Here is a 24461-nt window from a genome sequence, read left to right on the forward strand (position 1 = left end):
TGGCCTCCGGGGGAGGCGCCCAAGGAGCCCCGCGCTCGGGGCCAGAGGCGAGCGGGGTCCCAGGCACACGGGCTCCGCCACCGCCGCACTCCTCGCCCTGGACCAGATTTCTATAATCAGTCTGCCTCTGCAGGGGGAAAAGCCACATCTGGAAAACACCACCACTACTCCAAAGAGACCAGTACCTGTGCAATTTTATGGTCATCAATGAATGGTGCACTTCTAGGCTTCTAATTTGGCTTCGTCTTCCCTTGCTGTTCTAGATTGTGCTCTGGCGTAATGGCTTGATTTTACTAAACTGACAAAATTAGAAAATGTGTTTTTATTTATTTTTATTGGAGTTCAGTTTGCCAACATATAGCATAACACCCAGTGCTCATCCCGCTAAGTGCCCATCACCCAGTCACCTCAACCCCCTGCCCACCTCCCTTTCCACTACCCCTTGTTTCCCAGAATTAGGTGTCTCTCATGTTTTGTCACCCTCACTGATATTTTCACTGATTTTCTCTCCTAGAAAAGATGTTTTTAGTTCCAATATTTATTAGCTGGCACCTGAGTCAATAGTGTGGTGGTAGGCAGAATAATGCCCTCCCCTGCTAGGGGGTCCCCATTCCAGTCCCTGGAAGCTGTGGATATGATGGATCACATAGCAAAGGGGACTCTGCAGATGTGCTTTATGTTAAGGGCCTTGAGATGAGGTTATCCTGGATCGTCCAGGTGACCCCCCATGTAGATACACGAGGGCCTTGTGAATGGAAAGGGCAGAAAAGGTCAGAATGATGCCTTGTGAGGAGGACTCAACCTGCTGTTGCTAGTGCTGCAGATGGGGAAAGAGGCCATGAGCCAAGGAATGGGAAAGGAGGCTCTAGGTGCTGGAAAAGGCAAAGAGTCAGACTGTCCCCTAGAGTCTCCAGAAGGGAAGGCAGCCCTGGTGACACACCTTGATGTTCATCCAGTGAGACCCTGGTTGGAATCCTAACCTACAGAACTGTGAGATAGTAAATGTGCATTCTTTTAAGCCACTAAGTTTATGGTAAATTGTTAGGACAGTAATAGAAACCAATACAAGTGTGATTGGGTGGAGCAGGTACAGGATCTGCTGGATGTAATAAATCCTGCGTACATTCTGCAGGTTGACTGTCAGGTCAAGAGCTAGTTTTACATGTTTAAGTGTTACATGAAGTACTTGCCTCTTTTTCATTTCCATTCTTTCCTGTGGGATCACACCCTGATCCCTGCACAGGGCACAACACGGTTCTTAGGTGAATTATACAAATTGGAGGGATCCCTGGGTGGCGCAGCGGTTTGGCGCCTGCCTTTGGCCCAGGGCGCGATCCTGGAGACCCGGGATCGAATCCCACGTCGGGCTCCCGGTGCATGAAGCCTGCTTCTCCCTCTGCCTGTGTCTCTGCCTCTCTCTCTCTCTCTGTGACTACCATAAATAAATAAAAATTAAAAAAAAAAAAAAAGAATACAAATTGGAAGACTGTGGTTGTCACGCAGATTTTTTTTTTTTTTTTTTTTTAAGAATGGGCTCTGCTTCTGTCGCATAGTGGGAAAGGATGTTAACATATAGAAAGTTAAATATTGGAGCATCCTCCTCTCAAAGATATGTAGGGGTTTTTTTTTTTTGCAACTAGTTTTCTTAAGGTAGGGAACTACTTTTTAACACTCAGAGAGTGGAATGTGAGAATAGTTTTAGGTTTTTTCCCCAAAAAGGAGTTGTAACTGGATCCTGAGCAGATCTGAGATTTACATATGTTGTTGCTTTTTATAAATGTTATGCACATAAAATAGATATCTTAGAGGGAATATTTGAGTTCTTCATTGATTACTGATTATTTTATCAACACCTACCAGACCTAGCAGCACAGGGATGAAGGTAAAGTTTCTGGGATATTTGAATAAGCGCAGGGTAGTAGGGCCTCACATTTTGCTACTTTAATACTTTATGGCTTTGCTGGCTTTTCACCCATTCTGCTGATTCTGCCAGCGAGCCCCCCCTCCGTACTGACAGCCAAACATGCTCATGTAGCCCTGAAGCCACCAGGTGTGAAAGCAGATGTTGAGGCCACTCCATCCATCATGGAAGTGGGGCAGGTCTCCACCGCAGGCAGGAGTCTGCTGGTGGATCTTTTTGGTGGTGGTGATTGTGGTGACAGTGGTTGTTTGTAGTCTTAATTTTTCAACTGTTTCTGGGAAATAACTGTGGAGTGATAGTTTTATTTTAGTGCTGGAAGGCAAAAGGACACAACTAAGGAATATTTAAAGATTTTTATGTCAACATTTATGGAATGACATATACTTCCCAGTGATGGGTTCTTAATTAAAGTAAAACTAATTTATTTACAACTTTGACACAACGTTGTAGAAGGTTCTGTAAACTGTGGTCCACAGCCCACTTGTATCAGAACCACCTAGGGTGTTTATGTCAAATGTGCAGATTCTAGGGCCGCACACCAGCTCAATCTCTTGGGACTCTATAGAGCCCAGGAAGTGGCTTCTATAATCTCCATTGCTGATTCTAAGTCGGCCCACATCTAAGAATCACTCTCTCATCTCTTTCACCTGGGGATTCTTACAAAATGACAAGAAAAAACATATTCTTGTAAACTTAGATTTCAAGCATTAGACCACGAGCTTCTCAACAAGTGTATCTTTCCTACTCTTGCACACTCAGCTCGGAGATTGTGCTGAAATTGGAAACAAAGCAGGTGAAGGAAAAAATGTTTATTTCTTTTATAACATTTTGCTTTTCTAGCCACCCAAAGAACTGTGTATCATTTCCTCTAATGGACCCTGTTCACCAGTTATATTGACTGTCAGCATATCACTATAGCAACACATATGCTTATGTATCATACATTTATACACACATTCTAAAGCACCATGACACACAGGCTAGGCTTCTGCACAAAAGCCACATACGCATGATCATTGGTTTACTTTACACAAGACTTTCAGTGGCTTGGTCTGGTCATTAGGCCCAGGCAAACCCCCCCCACCCCCCGAGGAGTTCAGATGATGAAATGGGACAGTGTATTTAGATTGAGGCCGCCACACTTGGGAGATCATAAAAGAATGGAAATAGGAGGTGCTAGGCTAAGCATGAGATGGTACCTGGAAGCCACTGCTTCACCATGTGGATTCAAAGCACTGGTGTGTTGCAGTGTAGACTGACACTCAGCCTGATGGTGACCCAGCTGACCTAGCCTTGGGTTGGGTGTGCATCTGGGTGTAGGGCTAGCTGAGCCCTACTGCCAGCAGAGCATTGTTGGTCATGTGCTTTTGGAACTGCTGAGGAGCTCTAGTCTGGGGACTGGGTGCCCCATTCATAGGAAGTGGGGTCCTGTTTCCCCTGAGTTGACCATCTGAGGATAAGTACTGACGGGAGATATAATGGGATGCATTTACCATATATGCCATGTTTCACATGACCCAGTGATACTGGTTACAGGCCTTCATCAAGCGCATCCATATTCCCACAAGGAGCTATGTTGGATAAATGAGGGCCATGAATATCCTTTTGTTAATTCAGTTATGTTTTGTCACCAAGTGCATGAAAAAGATTTCAATTCACAGATTTAATTGGACTGTAGAATTAAGAATAAGGGATTATGGGGCTTTAGTGGTAGTAGTTTTGAAATGAATCCTAAAGACCCATAAAGAGAAAGTAAGACATGAAAAGGGAGGTATTTCTGGGTGAAGCTGTTTGCAGAGACTAACCCCAAAGATGTTCCTCTGTTTTTTTCTCTAAATCCAAATTCTCACAAAGCTCTTATTACTATGTATTCCCCTTAATCTTCCTGACAGCACCTAGATTAGACCCTCATCATTTTACTTCCCCCGTTCAGGAGGTTTCCCTGGTTCTAAGGTCTCCTGACTCCAGCTGTCCCACCAGCCTTACCATCAGAGAGTTCTGTGTCCATCACGTACCTACTGTACTCAGGAAAAAATACTCATTTTCCATTGTATGCTATGTAAAATGTACACTTTCATCCAGCCTTGTAGGTCTTCTATATGCTGGCAACCATTCTTTCAACTGCCCTGACTTCTCACACCCTCTAACACACAGCTCTCCTCTAGGCAAGCAGGACCCAATGCTCCCCTGACTTCGTACATAAGCTATTCTCTCAGCATGCTGTTCCCCCTATATTGCCTTAATTTCTGGCTCACCAGCAAATTAGGAAATTCAGTCATGCTTTATGAAAACTCAAAGTTCGTCCAACAGTGAACATTCTTAATAAACCAGATTGCTTAAGGAATTTTAAAACATAATCAGAAGAACTTAGAATTGAAAGGGTAGGGAGTCAACCGCCCACCCAAAGCAAGAACTGCTTCCATGTGATATTTGACAAACCATCTTTTCTATATAAAGAGGGCCTGAATGGGGAGCTTACTTACAAAACCAGCCATTCCTTCACTAGAAGGCTCAAGCGGTAAGGGAAGCATCAGTTAAGTAGATTCCATGAACCTGCACCCTTTGCCCCTTGTTCTGTCCTCCAAGGGACACAAAGCACATCAACCCTTTCTTCACTTTCATGAAGTTCTTCAAGTATTTCAAGCTAGTTCTCACCCCCTCATCATCCTTTCTAGACCTAAACATTTTTAGTCTCTTCAACCAGTTTGAGATTTCTGGTCCCTCAGTATTGTGGTCCCTGTGTTAGTTATGTTCCCTGGTTTGCCAATGTCCCTTTTACAAGATGGTGCCTCATAATCTAACGGTATTTCCGACATGGTCTCACCATAAGGACACCTCTCTAACACAACTGTGGTGTCAGGTGGCTTTTCTAACAAGCTTGATCTACAAGTTCTTTGTATGTTTGTGTTCCCACCTAACTCCCTCATCCTCAAGCTCACAGATGGCACATCCTCTTGTACTTCTACCACTGATATTAGTGCTCAAGCTCAGGACTTTGTTTGTATTTGCTGATTTTCATCATATTGACATCAGCCCTCTGTTCCAGACTGCTTGGATTTATTAAATTTACATTTAGAATACCCTCTGATTGAAAAAGCATGGGGAAATGTAAGAAGATTCTCAAATAATGGAATACAAATATTCTCATTTCAGCAGGTGGTGAAAAGTGCTCAAAGAATTTAAAACTCAGATCAAGGCTTGAAATTTAGGTTCTATTAGTGGTATAATTTTTTTTTATCTTTTAATTTTCTCCTTGGGAGGGGGCACGAGCGTGGCTCAGTGGTTAAGTGTCTGCCTTTGGCTCAGGTCATGATCCCAGGGTCCTGGGCATCGATCCCACATCAGGCTCCCTCCAGGGAGCCCACTTCTCCCTCTGCCTATGCTCTGCCTCCCTTTCTGCATCTCTTATGAATAAATAAAATCTTTTAAAAAATAATAATTTTCTCCCTAGGGACAGGTCAATGTGGGAGCTACACTGCTACACTGCTGCTACACTGGCTGCATGGATGGTCAGTGTGGATTATTCACATTATTCAAGACCTTTTCAAATGATAGTACCACCAAGACATCCTTTATATTTAAAACAAATCTTGTATATTTTAGACTTTGACTAACTTGTCTCTGGACATCTAGCTGGGTGAGGTTGGACTTCTGTGGCCTGTTTCTAGGGATGGGTGGCCTGGGTCTTACTCATGTCATCGCCTCTGTATTTCTGTATGAAGGCTCCCTATCTTCTTTTTGGGAGCCCCACACCTGGTTAGGGGTCTTTCTGAGACAGAACTCTGTAGCTTTCCAGATGTCTACAACTCCCAAGGTAAAAACCTCACTCCCATCCTAAGTAAGGGTGAGGGATAGGGAAAATACATACCTTACAGTCCATTCTTGGAATTGCCATAAAGTGCCTCATAGGTCTGTAGCTCTGACTGTGGAGGGACTGCAAGAGCTGCTGTTTCTCTTCATACTGTTGCTGCAGGAGGCCAGCTTATGCTGCAGCTGCCAGGGGAAGAGGCAAGGGTCTGCTGAGCTAGCAAGGGTCCCTGGGGCAACAAGCTGTGAGCCAGTCTTTGCACTGAAGAGTTTTAGATGTCAACCCAGGGGTCGTGACACCTATCACTTTTATTTTACAGATGTGGAAACAGAGACTCAGAGAGGTGAAGTGACTTTGCTTGAAGTCATGCCATTAGCCACATTACCTAGGAGCAGACACAGCAGCTTCATATTCTTACTGCCCCTCCCTACTCTTCTCGTGGTGACAAGCAGATATATGGTTTATGCTGGGGATTGCTGTCAGGGCTGGAATGGGTGCTTCTGACATTACAATGAGACTAATATCTTCAAACAGACTGGAAGCACGAGAACATTCTTTCTCCAGTATCTGATATGCTGAACCCTTCTATAACAAATTGTACTCTCCCAACTTTAGAGCAAAAAAGTGTTCCTGCAGAAGTTCTCACTACTGTTACACATCACCCATGAGGAATAGCAGAGGAGAAACAGGCCTGGGCCTAAAACCTGATGGACAGAATGCCTGGTTTCCATGTGCCTCCTCTCAGTGGGCTCTGTACATATTATCTATAGTCATCATTTTTAAAAAAGATTTCATTTATTCATGTTTTAAATTCTAGTTCAGATATCTTCTTTTATCTATATTGATTAAATCCCTGGCTATCATTTATTCCTGTTCTTTCTTTTGAGGCAAATTCCTCTGTCTTGTCATTCCTTTGTCTTGTCAAATAAAATTAAATTAAAACTTAAAAAGAAGAAAGCAAGGTAGATCCTAAGTGTGTTTTTGTCTGCTTGTTAAGAGAAGCTTGATAAAAAAAAATTAAAAATAATTTTAAAAACATTAAAATTTAAAAAATGCTTTTTTAAAAAAAATTAAAAACCCCAACAAATCCAAAAACAAATGAAAAACCATAAAGGAAGCTATATCCTGTTCTCCTTGGAGCTGAAGCTTTGTAGCAGTCTACGGTCAGTATATGTGGTACATGTGGGGGCCTGCTGCTCAGATTCTCAGATTCTACTTACCCTAGGGGAGATGGACCTGCAGGATGCATGGTGAGGGTGAGGGGGCTGGGTGTAAGCAGCTCTGGTCTCCACATGGTGGTGCTACTTTTCTCTCACTGAGGTCAGTCACTGCTAGTGGGCAACGGGTGAAAATGGGTTCACTCCACTTTTGTCTCCAGAATGAGGAGCTCCTGCTTTAGGAAGCCCTCACAGATGAGCAAGCAATCACCCCTCTTGTATGCCCAGCTTCCATCAGATCCCTGCCTTCACCCTGTCCACATGCCAGGTGGTGCAACACTCCTGTCTTTTATCACAGATGAGGCTGGGTTTCAAAACCCCACACTGGTCCTTGGGACATGGACCCAATGCTGATCCTCTGGGGAAGGGTCTCTCTGTGTTGTGACCAGTGCCAGCTTATCCCAGAAAATAGCTGCAGGACCACACAGTGTTTTGAAGTTTATGGTAAATTGTAACACACAGCAGTGCCAGGGTTTGTTGCCCTAAGCCAGTGTCTTTGGTGAACAGGGCAGCTTAATGGCACCCACAGGGTCAAGAGGCCATATCACCTCTACCAAATGTACTCCAAGCAAGGAAACTGCTTCTCCCTGTGTGACCCAGAAGATCCTCAGATGGTGCTGCCCATTCCCAGGGCTCTACCTTTCTTCTCCATCAGAGAAGACCACCAGGTGTAACCCTAGTGATGGTGCTGACTTCCGGAAGTTCAGACTGCACTCCACTGTTATGAAAAACTGGCAGTATTTAAACCCTCTCCTTCTCCCAGTCAATGGTTTTGGAGAAGAGTTTTCTTGTGCAATTCTCTGCGCGTATTTTCATTCTCTCTCTTTCTCCCCTCTGAGATCAGGGCTCTTTCCTCCCCCAAATCAGCTCTCCACAGCTCCTACCTTCCATGGGTTGTTTTTTCTACTTGTAGATGTGCATCTTTGTTCTCTAAGACATTTGAGACCTTGATTTCTTGGGATGTTCAGAATGATTTGTTATTTATCTGTGTTCGAGGGAGGAGGCAAGCTTAGGGTTGCCCTACTCCTCCACCATCTTAACCCTCCTCCACCATCTTTGTTTTAAAGTCTCGTCTGAAAAAAGTATTGCTACTCCAACTTTAAAAGATTAATTTCTATTTGCATGGAATATCTTTTTATTCCCTCCATTTTCATTGTGTATGTGTCTTTAGGTCTGAAGTGAGTCTCTTGTAGGCAGCATACAGATGAGTCTTGTTTTTTTATCCACTCTAGGCACCCTGTCTTTCGGTTGGAGCATTTATGCCATTTACGTTTAAAGTTAATTATTGGTAGATATGTACTTATTGCCATTTTATTAATTGTTTTCGGGTTGTTTTTGTAGTCCTGTGTTCCTTCTCCTGCTATTTTTTTTTCTTCTTGTGATTGATGACTTTCTTTAGTGTTATGCTTGGCTCTCTTTTCCTTCATTTTTTTTTTTCTGTATCTATTATAGGATTTTGGTTTGTGATTACCATGAGGTAATCATTCTAAGTATACAGTAGTTTATATTTAGTTGATGGCCATATAAGTGTGAATCCCTAACAAAAGCACCACAATTTTACTCAATCTCCTCCATGTTTTATGTATATGATGTCACATTTTACATTTTATTTTGTAAATCCCTTAATTTTTAGATATAACAGATTTTATTACTTTGTTTTTTAATAGTCACAGTAGCTTTATAACTGATTGATCTATTATCTTTAGTATAAATTTCCTTTTATGCATGACATTTTTTTCTTTTATAATTTTCTTATAGTTTTCCACTTAAAGAAGCTCCTACTTCTTGTACCAATTTAGTGGTGATAAACTATTTTAAGTTTTGTTTGTCTGGGAAGTTCTTTATCTCTCCTTCAATTATGAATGATAATCTTTCTGGATACAGTATTACTGATTTTAGATTTTTTTCCTTTCAACACTTTAAATATATCATGCCACTCTCTTCCAGCCTGCAAAATTTTTGCTGAAAAATCAATTGTTAGCCTTATGGGATTTCCTTTGTCTACAGCTAGTTGCTTTTTTCTTGCTGCTTTTAAGATTCTCTATCTTTAATCTTTGACATTTTAATTATTATGTGTCTTGGTGTAAACTTCTTTGGGTTCATCTTGTTTGGAGCTCTTCTGCTTTCTGGATTTTGATGTCTTTTTCCTTTCCCAAGTTTGGGAAGTTTTTAGGTATTATTTTCTTCAAATAAGTTTTCTGCCCCTTCTTCTATCTCTTCTCTTTCTGGGACCCCTATAGAGCAAATGTTTGGATGCTTGATGTTGTCCCAGAGGTCCCTTAACTTCTCATTTTTAAAATTCCTTTTTCTTTAGTTCATTTTGGGTGTTTTCCATACCCTTTTAGATCACTGATCCATTTTATGCATCCTCTAATCTGCTGTTCATTTGCTCTAATGTGTTTTCATTTCAGTTACTGTATTTTTAAAAAACTGATTGGTTTTTATACTCTTTGTTAAAATTCTGAATTTATCCACTCTCTCAAATCCAGTGAGCATTTTTATGACCATTACTTCAAACTCTATCAGGTAGATTGCTTATCTTTGTTTTATTTTGTTTTTTTTTTCCTAATGTTTTGTCTTATTCATTCATTTGGAGCATATATTTCTGTATCTTTAGTTTTGATATTTTGTTTCTATGAATCAGGCTCAATAGCTATCTCTTACAGATTCGAAGAAGTGTCCTTGTGTAAGAACATTCCCTCGGTTCGCTGTGCCTTGTGGCACTGGCTGGCTGGCAGGAGCTCTAGCAGGTATGGCTGGAGGTCTCAGGGCACTCTACACTGAGGCCTCCCTGGTAAGACAACTGTACAGGAAGACAGCAAAGTCAGAGGGTCCCACGGTACTCCATGTAGGGGGTACCCTGGCAGGGTGACTGGAGCTGACATGGGCATGGGCTGGGGGGTGCCCAAGGTGTCCATGTGGGGGCACAGTGGTGGGATGGCTGGAGCTTAAGAGGACATGACCAGGTAGTCCTGGGGTCCTTTGTGCCATGGTCACTTGCAGGATAGCTGGAGCAGAAGTGGGTGTGGGTGTTGATGCTCTAGGGTTAATGATGGAGTTTCCTTCATTTGTAGTTTAGTTGCTTTTTAAACCATCCCTTGTTTTCTGTGGCTCAGAAAACAGTGCTATTAGTGCTATCCCGTCCACTGCAGTTCAAAATGTCAGACCTGCTGAGCAGGTCTTCCTGACCTGCCCCAATAAGCCCCATCTCATAGACAGGTAAAAAACCATGGGATGAGATAATTCAGAAATGGACAGAAATGTAAAGCTTTAATGAGGACCTTATTTTCCTAAAAATAAAGAATGGAATTGCTCCAGTTTAATTCAGTATTAAAGATTCACAGAACAGTCAGGATCTGTCCCATTCAGTGAATAATGGGCATGAGGTAAATCTTGGGCATCTCAGTATTTGGGAAGGGGCATATTTAATTATTCTCCTCTGCTTTTCACATGGAGGGTTTGGCCTGATGAGACATGTTAAGAGGGACCTCACAGTAAACACCTCCCACACTTTATTCAGCCAAGTAGAGAAAGGAGTAAAGTGGGATTCATCATCTAGGCATGACTAGGGCAGAGCCCAACTCCTGACCTTATGATTAGAATCAGTATGTGGTATATGGGATTACTGGAATCAAGCCAGTCACCATGCTCGACATCTCCTTTCAGACAACTGTAAATCCTTGGACACACACATCTAGACCAGTGCTTCCATGAGGTGATGGTGTCTGCAGAGGTGAAGGGGCACTGGATCAGCCATGCTCTCCTTCCTCCTGGATCAATGATAGGCAACCCAGGGCATCTGGTATCTGAGGCTGAATTCTGTGGGGAAGACTAATAGCATCTGTAGCCTGTGGAGGAGACTGGGCCTGAAGATTCTCTTTTGTTGATATTTTTTATTAGCTAGCATGCACCCTGTCAGGCCTGTATTGAGCCTACCTCTTCTCAGGTCAGTCCCTTTAGGCCTTACCTGTGTATCATTACCTAGATTGTATCTGTGCCATTTCTCTATTCCCTTGTTTGTTTTCTTGGTCCCTATGGACCCTACACATAACAAACAACTTGTCCAAAGAATGAGATTGTCTCTCTTCTGTCCTACCATCTCGTACAAGTCTTCTCGACCCTTTGGACATTCCCCTCAATGGCCAGGACAGTAGAATTTCCATGCTTTTTACCTGAAGTGGCAGGAAATCGCAATCTTCAATCTTATCAGTCTTCTCTCAGAAATCTTACGTGTCTTCTCTCAGAATTACACAGTTTTTATTACCACCTCAGGCTGGTTCTGGCCAACACTGATTCCTGGCCCTGGTTCACTTAACTGACAAGCTCTTCCTGACCTGTAACAGACATGAGGAAGAGCCCTAGGGCTGTGAATGAAGCTAAGCATGGAAGTCAAGACCTGCATTATGGAGTAGTGGCAGAGTTCAGGCTAACACAAGACATCACAAGTCACCAAGGCCATGGCACAGAATGTGGAGTTTTTCTGTGATGCTGAAGATCCAGAGATCTGCGGGTCTTTTTCCATTAGTACTAGGAAAGGAGGTGAGGAGATATCCAGGATTCATCAGATATAATTCCTTCTGAATCTGGAGCAGAATCCTAATTTGGGGAAGGAGAGGTGTCTGAATTAGAGCCGCTAATTATGAGCGGGGGGGGGGGGGAGGCTTGAGCAGAGTATACTGCAGTGGCCATTGTCTGGAGTGCAGGCCTCAGCTTTTTACTCCATCCAGGCCAGTCTGGGCTATGAGTTTCAAGAGGAAAACAGCTCCAGAGATTCTGACGTTTGGGCTACATTGGCTCGACTCCTCATCTTCTACACTGAAATTCTTACATGATGAGTGATTCAGCCTGAATGCAGAATGTCAGGCTTCTGGAGGCACAGAACATGTAAGCAAAGATTGGCAAGACCTATGTGCAAGAGTACTGTCCTGTACAGAGGCATCACCATGTTTAGCGACTAGCACTGACTCAAGAATCTCAAATGCTTTCCAATTGGGAACCAAGGATGTTCAGAAGGTGTGTTGGGCCTCACAACTGGGTTCTATTAAGTGTATTTAACAGTCTGGGTTTGCTCTATTTTTCCCCAAAGTTTCCAGTCTTAGGTGTCTTTATGGGCTGACTTCTTTGCCAAGAACTCCCATCTTTGTCACCTGCAGTGAAACCTTAAAAGGTAAAGGGCTAGGATTTTAGCTTCCGTCCTCAACATCACATTAACCCATAACCCTGACACAATCTTGCACAGGGGAGATGGAGCTACCAGAACCAGGTGTCCACACAGTGTCCCCTCTGAAGAGGTGCAGAGATACACCTGCCAGATGGAATGAAGGCCAAAGACAACACTTCCTGTGACCCCCTCATGAGGAGCAAAGGAAACAACCTGGTATGAGGGCTCAGATCTCGGGAGGGTTGAAGCCCAATAAGGGTTGATGCCAATGAGGATTAAGAACGCAAGTTCCCAGGGCACCTGGGCGGTTCAGTCTGTTAACTCTCTGGCTCTTAATCTCAGTTCAGGTCTTGATCTCAGGGTCCTGAGTTCAAGCCCAATGTTTCAAAAAATGCAAATTTTCATGAAATGTATCCAATGCATTGAGCAGAAATGGAATAATTGCTACTACTAAGATGACTGTCAAACATCCTGGATTTGTTATTGTACTAAATGTACTTTGGAAGAAAAACATCATATTGAGGTGTTTGCTCAGGGTGAGGAACTGAACTTGATGAGGGAGAGAAGAAAAGGCTCTAAGCCAAACCTGTTTAGGGAGCAAGGGGCTCTGTCATCAATCAACACAGCCCCACAGCAGATGGGCTTTCTTCCCGCTTAGAGATAGGTGCTGGAGTGGGAGGTGGACAAATAAGGAGCCACCCTGTGTCTTCCTCCTGTGGTCCCCCTTGCAGCCAGAGAGAGCTTGGTGGTCTGATTTTTTACTTACCTTTGCTTCTTCCTCTTGTGGCACAACAGACCATGAGATGAGAAGTGTGTGGCTACAAGGGCTGTCTGGGTGACTTAGTCGGTTAAGCCTCTGTCTTTGGCTCAGGTTATGATCCCAGAATCTTGGGATTGAGTCCCTGTGCTGGATTTCCTGCTCAGCAGAGAGCCTGATTCTTCCTCTCCCACTCCCCCTGCTCTCTGGTCTTCTCACACTCTCTCTGTGAAATAAAATCTTTGGGGAAAAGAAAAGTATGAGACTAAACACCTCTAAATCTGGAGAAATAACTGGGAACCAAGGCCTAATCCTGAGAAATAACCAAATGGATATAGACAGGAGCTCTATTGGTGATTCTAGGCAATGTCACAGCCAGCCTGGCAGGGCAGAAGGAGGGCAGGGCCAGGGCACCAGTCAGTGGCTGAGCTCCAACTGGGTTATGCATAAACTGGAAATGCCAAGAGCCAGCTCCTACTTGTGTCCTCTCCTCCATGGGCCTGACAAACATGGACAGTGGTATGAGGCCTTGGCCTTTTTCACCCTACAAAGAGCGAGAAAACTCAAGAGACAAAGATTCCCAAAGGACTGACAGCTGATGATGCTACCAAGATGAAGAAAGGGAGGCCCATTATAGGGAAACACCAGAACAGAGACTGGAGCTATCTCAAAGAAGGAAGATGCTCTCCTAATAATAAGAGAACGATGTTAAATATTTATTCAATTTTTGTATGTTGTCTTCTGTTTAGTCTACCTGATAAAGAAGGTCCAGAAAGGCAGAGCTTTTTAGTTTTTAATAAATTTTATTTTTACAGCAATTTTAGGTTCAGAGCAAGATTGAGAGAAAGGTACACATTTGTCCCACATCCCCCTTGTCTGCACACATGATTAACCTCCAGCATTATCTACAATCTCCACTAAAGTGGTACTTTTGTTTCAATTTATGAACCTATATTGACACATCACAATCAGCTGAAGTCCAAAGTTTATGTTCGGGTTCAATCCCCGTGTACAATCTATGGGTTTGGACAAAGGTACAATGACACACATCTATCATTACTGTATTCTACAGAGAAGTTTCAGTGTTCTGCCTAAACCTCCTTCCATCCGCTTTGACCCTGGCAACCACTGATCTTTTTCTAGTCATCCTACTTTTGCCTTTTCATATGCTCTAAGACTATACAGCTGGAGTTACCGAATGTCATATAGTTGGAATATGCATACAATATGCAGCCTTTTCGGATTGACTTCTTTCACTTAGTAATATGCGTTTAACATTTTTCCATGCCTTTTCATGGCATGATAGCTCATTTCTTTTTATCACTGAATAATACACTCCTTTTTCTGGATATATCCTAGTGGTTTTTTTGGGTTTTTTTTGTTTGTTTGTTTGTTTTTTTAACCTCTTCACATACTTAAGGACATCTTGGTTGCTTCTAAGTTATGGCAACTATGGATAAAATTCCTATAAATGTCTGTTTACAGGTTTTTATGTAAAGAAGATATTTTCAACTCTAGGTAACAGCAAGGAGCATGACTTACCGGATGATAAGAGTATGTTTAGTTTTCTAAGAAAATAGCAAACTTTCCTCCAAAGTGGTGGTACCATTTTTCAAACCCATCAGCAATGAATAAGAATGTTACTCTACATCCTTCAGTGTCAGCGCTTAGTTTGACCATTCTAATAGGTGTGTAGGGGTATCTTATGGTTGCTTTGAATTTTCCAGATAATATAAGATGCAAAGCATCTTTCTATGTGCTTATTTGCCATCTGTATTTTTGCTGAGGTGTCTGTTAAGATTTTTTGCCATTTTAAATTAAGTTTTTTTACTGAATTTTAAGGGTTTCTTTTCTTTCTTTCTTTCTTTTTTTTTTTAAGATTTTGTTTATTTATTTATGAGAGAGAGAGAGAGAGAGAGAGAATAGGCAAAGGGTTCCTGGGATCACACCCTGAGCTGAAGGCAGATGCTCAACCACTGAGCCATCCAGGTGTCCCGAATTTTAAGGGTTCTTTATATTTTTTATATAACAGTCCTTTAACAGATGTCTTCTGCAAATATTTTCTCCAAGTCTGTGGCTTGTCTTTTAATTCTTTTCATTGTTTTAGCAGAATAAAAAGTTTTAATGAAGTCCAGAAAATTATTTCTTTTGTGAATTGTTTCTATTGTTTTATTTAAAAGATCACTGCCAAACCCAATGTTATAGAAGTTTTCTATTTTCTATAAGATTTATAGATTTGCATTTTATATTTAGATCTGTGATCTATTTTGAGTTAATTTTTGTGAAAAGTGTAAAGTCTAGGTTAATTTCTTGCATGTAGACATTTAGTTGTTCCAGCATTTGTTGAAAAAACAATCTTCTCAATTGTACTGCCTTTGCTCCTTTGTCAAGTATCATCTGACTATATTTTTGTGGGTGTTTATACTACTGTGGGTTTTCTATACTGCTCCATTGATCTCTTTGTTTCTCCAATACAATACTGCCTGATTATCTTTTTTTTTAAAAAAATTGTTTATTTATTCATGAGAGATACAGAAAGAGAGGCAGAGACACAGGCAGAGGGAGAAGCAGGCTCCCCGTGGGAAGCCTGATGCAGGACTCAATCTTATGACCCTGGGATCACAACCTGAGCAAAAGGGTGATTGATGCTCAACCACTGAGCCACCCAGGTGCCACGTGATTACTATATCTTTACATTTAGTTCCTGAAGTTGGGTAGTGTCAGCTCTCTTTGTTCTCTCTCAATATTGTGTTGGCTATTCAGGGTCTTTGTTTCTCTAAGTAAACTTTAGCATCAGTTAGTTGATAGCCACAAAAAAAGAATTTCTGGAATTTTTATTAGAATTGCATTAAATCTATAGATCAATTTGGGGAACAGTGAAATCTTAACCATATTGAGTGTTCCTATCCATGAACCTGAAATTTTTCATTTATTTAGTTTAATATCTTTAATCAGAGTTTTGTAGTTGTCTTCATATAGTCTTGTATATATCTTGTTAGATTTATACCTAAGCATTTTATTTTTGGGGTACTAATGTGGGTGGTATTGTGTTTATTTTCAAATTCCACTAGCTCATTGCTGCTTTATAAGAAAGGGATTTACTTTCCTATTTTTACCTTATATCCTGAAATCTGGTGCTTTTTGTTTTGGAAAATTAATTATTAATTCAATTTCTGTAGTGGCTATGGCCTATTTATATTGTCTATTTCTTGTGTAAATTTTGACAGATAGTGTCTTTCAAGGAGTTGGTCTATTTAATCCAGGCTATCAAATTTGTGGGTACAGTATGCCTTGATAACCCTTTCAGTGTCCACGGATTCTAAAGTGACATCCTCTTGTTAACTTCTGGTTAGTTGTGTGTTCTCCTTTTTCTTAGACCAGCTAGAAGTTTATCAATTTTATCATCTTTTAAAAAAACAAGCTTTTTTTTTAAATACTGAAAAAAGTTAACAGTTTATTATAATTTATTTTATTTAACAATCTAGGAAGTTCGCAGCCATCAGCAGTTCCAGTGCAATTTCAGGTGCAATTGGGAATTCAGGAATCTCTGTGGAGCTGTTAGTGTAGTGAACCTTGTAAGTAAAATACATGCATACTTTTGATAGCACATGTGAAGGGATCTCTCTAAAATTGACTTCATTAGTTTCATTCTCAGCCAACTGACCTGGGCCACTCAACATGGCTTTTATTGTTCCGGATGTTAGTGCATGTTCTCTTTTTACAATAAATTCATGACCATCTGAAGATATCAATTTGACATACATGGCATCAGGGCCTTCACAGCCACCATAGGTTTTCTCTTCTCCATCCATTATGTTCTTATGAAATTCTACTTTACTTCGACAGGAACTTTAGTAGTTGTTTCTCGTCAGCCTTGCAGCCACCATATTCACCGTGCCGGCTCCCCACGCACCGCCACAGCCTCCACTCCAGGGCCCAAAAACAAGCTTTTTAATGTCATTTGTTTTCTCTCTTTTGATTTCTTGTTTTCAATGTTATTTATTTATGCTCTAATTTTCATTATTTATTTTCTTCTGCTTACTTTGAACTTAATGGGCTCTTTTTCTAGTTTCCTAAGGGGCAGTTTAAATGATTGATATTAGATCTTTTTCAACATATGCAGTTACTGATATAAATTACCCTCTAAACACTGCTTGCACTATGTTCCATTAATTTTGATTAGTTTTCATTTTCATTTAGTTGAAAATATTTCAAAAATTTTCCTCAAGATTTCTTTCTTGCCCCATGTCTCATTTAGAAGTACATTTTAATCTCTAAGTGTTTTGGGGAATTTCCAACCATCTTCTGATTATTGATTTCTAGCTTAATCCATGTGGTTTGAGAGTAGATACTACACAATTAATATCCTTTTAAAATTGTGTGTTTTGTGGTTGAATGTGGACTATTAAATAGTTTCATGTGAATCTGAGACAAATGTGTAACATGCTGCTGTTGGATGAATTAGTCTATTGAAGGTGCTGTTGATGTCAAGCAAACCTTCAGTGATTTTCTCCACATTGGATCTGCCCATTTCTGTGACAAATGCTGAAGTTCCCAGTCAATAGTGAGTATATTGATTTATTTCTTCTTGCAGTTCTGTCAGTTTTTCCCTCACATATTTTGACATTCTGCATTTAGGTTCATACACATTAAAAACTGTTACATCCTCTCTAACAACTGACCCTTTATATTATTATGTAATGGTCCCCTTTACCCCTGATACATTTCTTTGTTCAGAAGTTTATTCTGTTTGAAATTAATATAGCTACTCTTGTTTTCTTTTGGTTAGTGTTAGCATAAGATCTGTCTCTCCATCATTTACTTTTAATCTACATGTGTCTTTATTTTATTTTTAAAGACTTTATTTATCCATTTATAAGACACAGAGAGAGAGAGGCAGAGACACAGGCAGAGGGAGAAGCAGGCTCCCTTCAGGAGCTCGATGCAGGACTTGATCCCAGGACCCTGGGATCATGACCTGAACCAAAGGCAGACGCTCAACCATTGAGCTACCCTGGTGTCCCTATGCATCTTTATTTTAAAAATAGGTTTCTTGTAGACAATACGTAGTTAGGTCATTTTTTTTTTAACCTATCCTGACAATGTTTTTTGATTACTGCATTTGGGTCATTGATGTTCAACATCAGTACTGATATAGTTGGATTAATATCTGAATTTATTACACAGTTTTTCTTTTTAAGATTTTATTTATTCATTCATGAGAGACACAGAGAGAGAGAGAGAAGGAGAGACACAGGCAGAGGGAGAAGCAGGCTGCATGCAGGGAACCCGATGTGGGACTCGATCCCAGGTCTCCAAGATCACGCCCTGAGCTGAAGGCGGTGCTAAACCACTGAGCCAATCAGGCGTCCCTTATTACAGTTTTCTATTTGTTGCTTTTATTCTTTGTTTCTATTTTTGTTTTTCACTCTTTTCTGCTTCTTGTGGTTTTAACTGGGCATTTTATAGGATTCTAATTTCTCTCCTTAGCATAATAACATTTATTTGCTTTTTTTTACATTTCTTAATAAAACTTTGCAAAACACATTTAAAACTAACCTGAATCTACTTTCAAGTAACACAATACTGCTCCATGTACTACATGGAGTACTATGTATTGTATTTGTACTATGTAATGTATTTGTACTACAAATACATTATAATAAGAAAAAATATATTTAAATATATATATATATATACAAACACATATATATACACATATATATGTGTATATATACATAGTGTGTGTTTGTGTATTTTTGTCCGAGAAAGTATTTCTTCTTCACTTTTGAAGGATAATTCCACAGGGTATGTAAATTCTAGGTTGGTGAGGCTTTTTTTCTATCACACTAAATACTTCACCCCCTCTCTTTCTTGCTGGTATGGTTTCCAAGAAGTTGGATATAATTTTTATCTTTGCTTCACTACAGGTAAAGTGGTTTAAAACAATTTTTTCAGGACTTTTTTTGTTTCTGGCTTTCTATGGTTTGAAAATGACATGTCTTAGGTGTAGTTTTGGGATTTATCTTATCTTGCTTTTTCTCTGAGTTTCCTGGATCAGTGGTTTGACAAGTGTTTGGCAAGAGTACAGGGAAATTCTCAGCCATTTGTATTTCAAAAATTGCTTCAGTTAATCTCTTTTTCTTCTCCTTCTGACATTTCCATTAACTGTATGTTACCCTTTCTGCAATTATCCTACATTCTTAGATACTGTCTTTTTTTCTCTTTGCTTTTCAGTTTTAGAACTTTTATTAAAATATCCTGAAGCTCAACGATTCTTTCCTCAATCCTGTCCAGTTACTAGTAGTCTTTGTTAGTAGTAGACTCCCTTAGGTAGTCTTTTCTTTATTTCTGTTATAGTGTTTTTGACATCTAGCATTTCTGTTTGGCTCTTTCTTAGAATTTCTATTTCTCTGTTCTTTTGACTTCTAAGGGCAGAGTTTAGGAAAAGCTACAAACAAATGATCACATAAATAAACTAAATCTCAAACGAATTAAAATTAAGAAGCCCACACAGAAAATTAATCACTGCCAATGGAGTCCATAAATTTTCTGCCTACAGACACCATCAACTCCAGCTCTGCCAGCTAGGAGACAGAAAGTCAGCTAATGGAGAGGCCATGAGCTGGGATATAGGATGCCTCCACAGCATCTTTGGGGAGGAAAGAGGGAAGTATGGGACAGATAAGAAAGTGCCATTTATTCTTGTTCCTTGCCTTGGGCGGTAGGCAAAAACTCTGGTAGAAACAAATGTCTCAGGTGACATTAAAGGACAGGGGGATCCCTGGGTGGCTCAGCAGTTTAGCTCCTGCTTTTGGCTCAGGGTGTGATCCTGGAGTCCCGGGATCGAGTCCCATGTCGGGCTCCCTGCATGCAGCCTGCTTCTCCCTCTGCCTGTGTCTCTGCCTCTCTCTCTCTCTGTGTGTGTGTGTCTCTCATGAATGAATAAATAAAATCTTAAAAAAAAAATACAGAAGCATGGGAACTGGATCTGAGTGGAAAAAGACAGTGCGGCCAGACCTCCCCTCGTACTTAATTATAGCCCTTTTCTCCTCTGCCATATACTGGACACTGCTTCCTGTCCTGTGAGTTGTCTTAGTTGGGACCCATCATCTGATGCCTTGCCTGATCTGTCACTCCATCCCATCATGCACATGTCTGTATGGCTAGCCTCCTGCACAGTATTATAGAGTTACAGCAATTATGGAGATGTTCTTTTAATTAATTAATTAATGAGGTAGACCACTGAGAGGCTGGGCAAGCCCCTGCAAGGTGAAACATGCAGGAGAGCAAGCACTGATAACTCTAGGCCACACCACCAGTGTGGGCAGAGGCAGGGGTACCTGAGTGTACATGACTTCTCTTCCTAAAGAGGTGTCTTTGGTCAGATCAGGTACTGCTCTCTGAACCACAGTTTTCTCCTCTGTAAAATGGAGATAGTAATGTCCACTTCTCAGGGTTGTTCGGGGAATAATGTAACCAAAAATCCTGGTGCAAAAACACAGAAGGTACCAAGTCACTTTGTCTCCATTCTGACAGTTCCTACTTTCCACTAACTCCTTCAGGGGGTAGAGAGGCTATAGGAATTAATGAAAAGGTACACATCGAAAAAGGTAAGAGGGAGCAGGTGAGTGTCTTAGTCTTTTTGGGCTACTGTACCAAGACTTAGACTGGGTGGCATATAAACAAGAGATGCTTATTTTTTTCAGTATTCTGAAGGCTGGGATATCCAAGATCGTGGTTCTTGTCTGGTGAGGGTCTTCGTTCTTGTTGATGGTCATCTTCTCACTGTAATCTCATTTGGCAGAAGGGGCTAGGGAGCCTGTGAAGGCTTTTTTTTTTTTTTTTTTAAGAACACTACTCCCAATTATGAAGGCTCCTCCCAAATGAACTAATCACATACTAAAGATCCCACCTCCTAACACTATCATTCTAGGGGTTAGCACTTCAACATAAGAATTTTGGGAGGGACACAAATAGTTGATAGCAGTGAAGTAGCAGAGAAGAAGGCAGTTTGAGGAAAGCAGAAGAGAACAGAGAGGGAAAGAGACAGAGACTCTAAGGCTGCTGGGTTGTGAGATCACTGTGAACGCCCAACTTGCATTCTGCATATGCATTCTCACTAAAAGAAAGGCACCAGAAATACTGGTTTCAGGATGTCAACACACACCTCTTTCAATGTCATAGTGGCTAGACCCAAGTCTGGGGGCTAGACTCTCCTAAACAGAGAGGCAGCAGGAGACTTCTCCCTGATACCTGCCACATTATTTCCTTTTTACCTTTCTTGAAGACTTTAAGGTGCTTTAGGAAAATGGGATATATTTAAAATGTAGTTCTTTTTCTGAATTGCATAAATTCTGGTTCTCCTGAAATTATCATGTCACAGAAGGGCTCTGTACTAGAACATTCTGTAAGTGCAGAAAAGGGACATTAAAAACAAGATAATAGGGCCAAAATGGAGTTGCTTATGCTAAGCCCCATGTTACCAAAAACAGTTTTGGTGTTTAAAACAGTTTAACAGACAACTTAATTAGTTTCGGGTCTCCTCAAAATGGATTTTTTTTTTTTTTGAGAGTGTGTGCAGGGGTGGGGGGAGAGGGTGAGGGCGAGGGAGAGATACAATCATAAGCAGACTCTACACCCAGTGTGGAGGGCTTGATCTCACAACCTTGAGATCGTGACGGAGCCAAAATCGAGTCAGACCTATAACGGACTGAGCCACCCAGGCACCCCTCCCTGAAATAGAATCTGTTTTGTTTAAAGATTATTTATTTTAGAGAGAGCAAAAGAGCATGTGTGCACGTGGATGCACATGAGCCAGGGCAGAGGCAGAGAGAGATGGGGAGAAATCCTCAAGCAGACCCCCTGCTGAGTGTAAAGCCTGATACGGGGCTCAATCCCAGAACCCTGAGATTCATGACCTGAGCCGAAATCAAGAGTTGTATACTTAACTGACTAAGCCACCCAGGAGCCTTTCAAATGGACTGGTAAACCAGCCAATCAGTATCACCAGGTCAGCACTATCTGCCTGATAGACGCCTGTCATCCTCTAAAGGAAAGTAACTTTGTAATAACCAACCTACTTTTTTGCCTTTGTAGGACTTTCTTATTCTTACTCCCTGCAGACTATTCATTTGGTATAGTTCCTCAGAACTCCTTTCTATCTGCTAAATGGATGCTGCCTAATTCAAACAAGTTTTGGTCAAATAAACTACAAAATTTTTTTATATGCCTCAGTTTATCTTTTAAAAGTTCTTGTGTCAGAATAGGGAACTGAAGGAGACCCCTGATGGTCCCAACAGGCAACAAGCAAGCAGGTAAATCACTGAGCCCCTTGAGCTCACTGTTTCCTTGACGCCTCTGGAGGTTGTAAGTGAATCTATCTTAGATTCTAGCTATACAGCTTTTGCATTATGAGCTTTCAGACTTTGTACATTTATTTTCCTGGACTGGGGCTTGCTTGGTTATTTATTTATTTATTTAGAGCAAGCACAGGCAAGCAGTAGTGGCAGGGGGCATGGGGGTAGGGGAGGAGGGAGAATCTTACGCAGTCTCTACACCCAGTATGGAGCCCGATGTAGGGCTCAATTTCATGACCCTGAGATCATGACCTTAGCTGAAATCAAGCTTAACCAACTGAGCCACCCAGGTGTACCTGGACTGGGTCTGGGGTCAGACTGGGTCCAACATAAGCAGGCTGGGTCCAGTGTGAGGCCTCAGATGTATACCATATTATATTAAGACTGAACAAGTAGGTTAACCTAACTGAAGACAATCTTGAATTACAGTAACCACAGTGGAGAACTTTGAAACCAGATTTGTTTACCCATTTACAAGGTGCCCTACAGAATAAGAGGTGTGAGCTGAGCACTCACCCTAAAGAGTAGAGGGAAAATTCTTTCTTCCTCTACAGTTTCTGTTGGCCAGGATGAGACCTGGTGGGATACCCTAATCACTCCTGAGCCTATAGATGGGATTCTACATACCAGCAGAAGACCACAAAGTGTGAGACTTCCTACCAAAATGAGCTTTCCCAGATCTCTATCTGTGATGCCTGGTGAAGAGGAAGGTAAAATTTCACATTTCCTTTCCAAATTCAGATAGATAGGCAAATACATATTTTTTTTAGGAATTAGATGTCTGAATTGTGATTTGTGGATTTGCTTTTGGGAACCTGCTGGTTGTTGATTCCTTCTCTCCAAGGAATAGTTACTGCATTTACACAGGACCGGATGTCAGTAGAACCTTCTTCACTTATGAAATATGCATCCAGGTATCAACACCTTGTAATTTGACAGTGGTGCCAGTCAGCAAGAGCACTTGGTAGGGTCTTTTCAGTAAATCTCACTTTTGCAGAAATATCCAAGTAAAACAATAATGGTCTGTAAATGGCCAAAGAATTCAACATGCTCGTGGTTAAGTTGGAGAATTTCCAGAAACCCTAAAAAATTTCTGGAATACTTAATGTTGGTAATATATATCCATACATATGTAACCTAAAAAGATTTATCATCACTTCCTATGCGACAGTGCTTCCCACATAATTTAACATACCAAATAAACCTAGGAAGGCACTTGTTGTGAAGAGCACTGAGTGTTATAAGTATGTAGTAAGTGTGAATATAAGTAGTTAGAATCACTAAATTCTACTCCTGAAACTAATATTACACTATATATTAACTAAATAGAATTTAAAAAAAAAACCAAAAGTGGGATACAGTAAAAGCACTGCTCAGTGGGAAATGTATTGCTGTAAACACCTACATTTAAAAAGTAGTAAGATCTCAAAAAAAAAAAAAAAAGGTAGTAAGATCTCAAATCAATGTACTGTTCTACCTTAAGAAACTTGAAACAGAAGAGTAACTAAATCCAAAGCACTAAGTAAGGAAATGATAAAGATTAAAGTGGAAATTAATAAATTAGAGAATAAAAATACAATACATAAAATCAATAATTGCAACAGCTGGTTCTTTGAAATGATAAGCAAAATTGACAGGCATCTACCTAAGTTGAACACATAAAAAAGAAAGAGCAAATTATTAAAAAATCAAGCATGGAGGGAGGGATATCATGACCAAGGTACAGAAAGAGAATGCTAAGGGAAAACTATAACCAACTCTATACAGACAAATTAGATAATTCGAAAGAAATAGAAAAAATTCTAGAAAAGACACAAACTACCAAAACAGACTCAAGAAAAAATAGGTTATCTAAAATCTATAAAAAGAAAAGAGACTAAGGCAGTAACTAAACAAACCAAACCAAACAAAAGCAAAACTTTATACAAAGAAAAGCTCAGGACCACATGGCTTCACTGGTAAATTCTACCAAATGCATTAGGAAGAAATAACATGAACCCTTCACAAAGTATTCCAAACAAGAGAAGAAAAAACATTTTCTAACTCATTTCCTAAGTCCAATATTACTTGGATATCAAAACCATTAGGACACCACAAGAACACTAAGACTAATTTTCTTTATTATTTTACAAGCAAAAACCCTCAAAAAATACTAGCAAACAGAATATACAAACATACACAAAGAATTATAGGGACGCCTGGGTGGTTTAGCAGTTGAGCATCTGCCTTTGGCTCAGG

The 24461-nt window shown here is 40.7% G+C and overlaps 2 protein-coding genes across 2 annotated transcripts in view; both read right to left on the minus strand.

The window, feature by feature from the left end:
* The window catches only part of LOC121478433, a 94356-nt gene that overhangs the window by 42581 nt on the left and 27314 nt on the right, over window positions 1-24461 (minus strand). The gene's annotated exons all lie outside the window — the stretch shown is intronic.
* On the minus strand, window positions 16311-17132 carry LOC121485639 (elongin-C-like). Its single transcript, XM_041746263.1, has one exon. The coding sequence runs from the start codon at window positions 16674-16676 to the stop codon at window positions 16338-16340; it is 339 nt and encodes a 112-aa protein (XP_041602197.1). The 5' UTR covers window positions 16677-17132; the 3' UTR covers window positions 16311-16337.

Source organism: Vulpes lagopus, chromosome 2, assembly GCF_018345385.1.
Source record: "Vulpes lagopus strain Blue_001 chromosome 2, ASM1834538v1, whole genome shotgun sequence".
Taxonomy (NCBI): domain Eukaryota; kingdom Metazoa; phylum Chordata; class Mammalia; order Carnivora; family Canidae; genus Vulpes; species Vulpes lagopus.

What these genes read in the sequence shown, in the direction of transcription:
- LOC121485639 (XM_041746263.1), bottom strand. Translation starts at nt 16,676, where the DNA reads ATGGATGGAGAAGAGAAAACCTATGGTGGCTGTGAAGGCCCTGATGCC.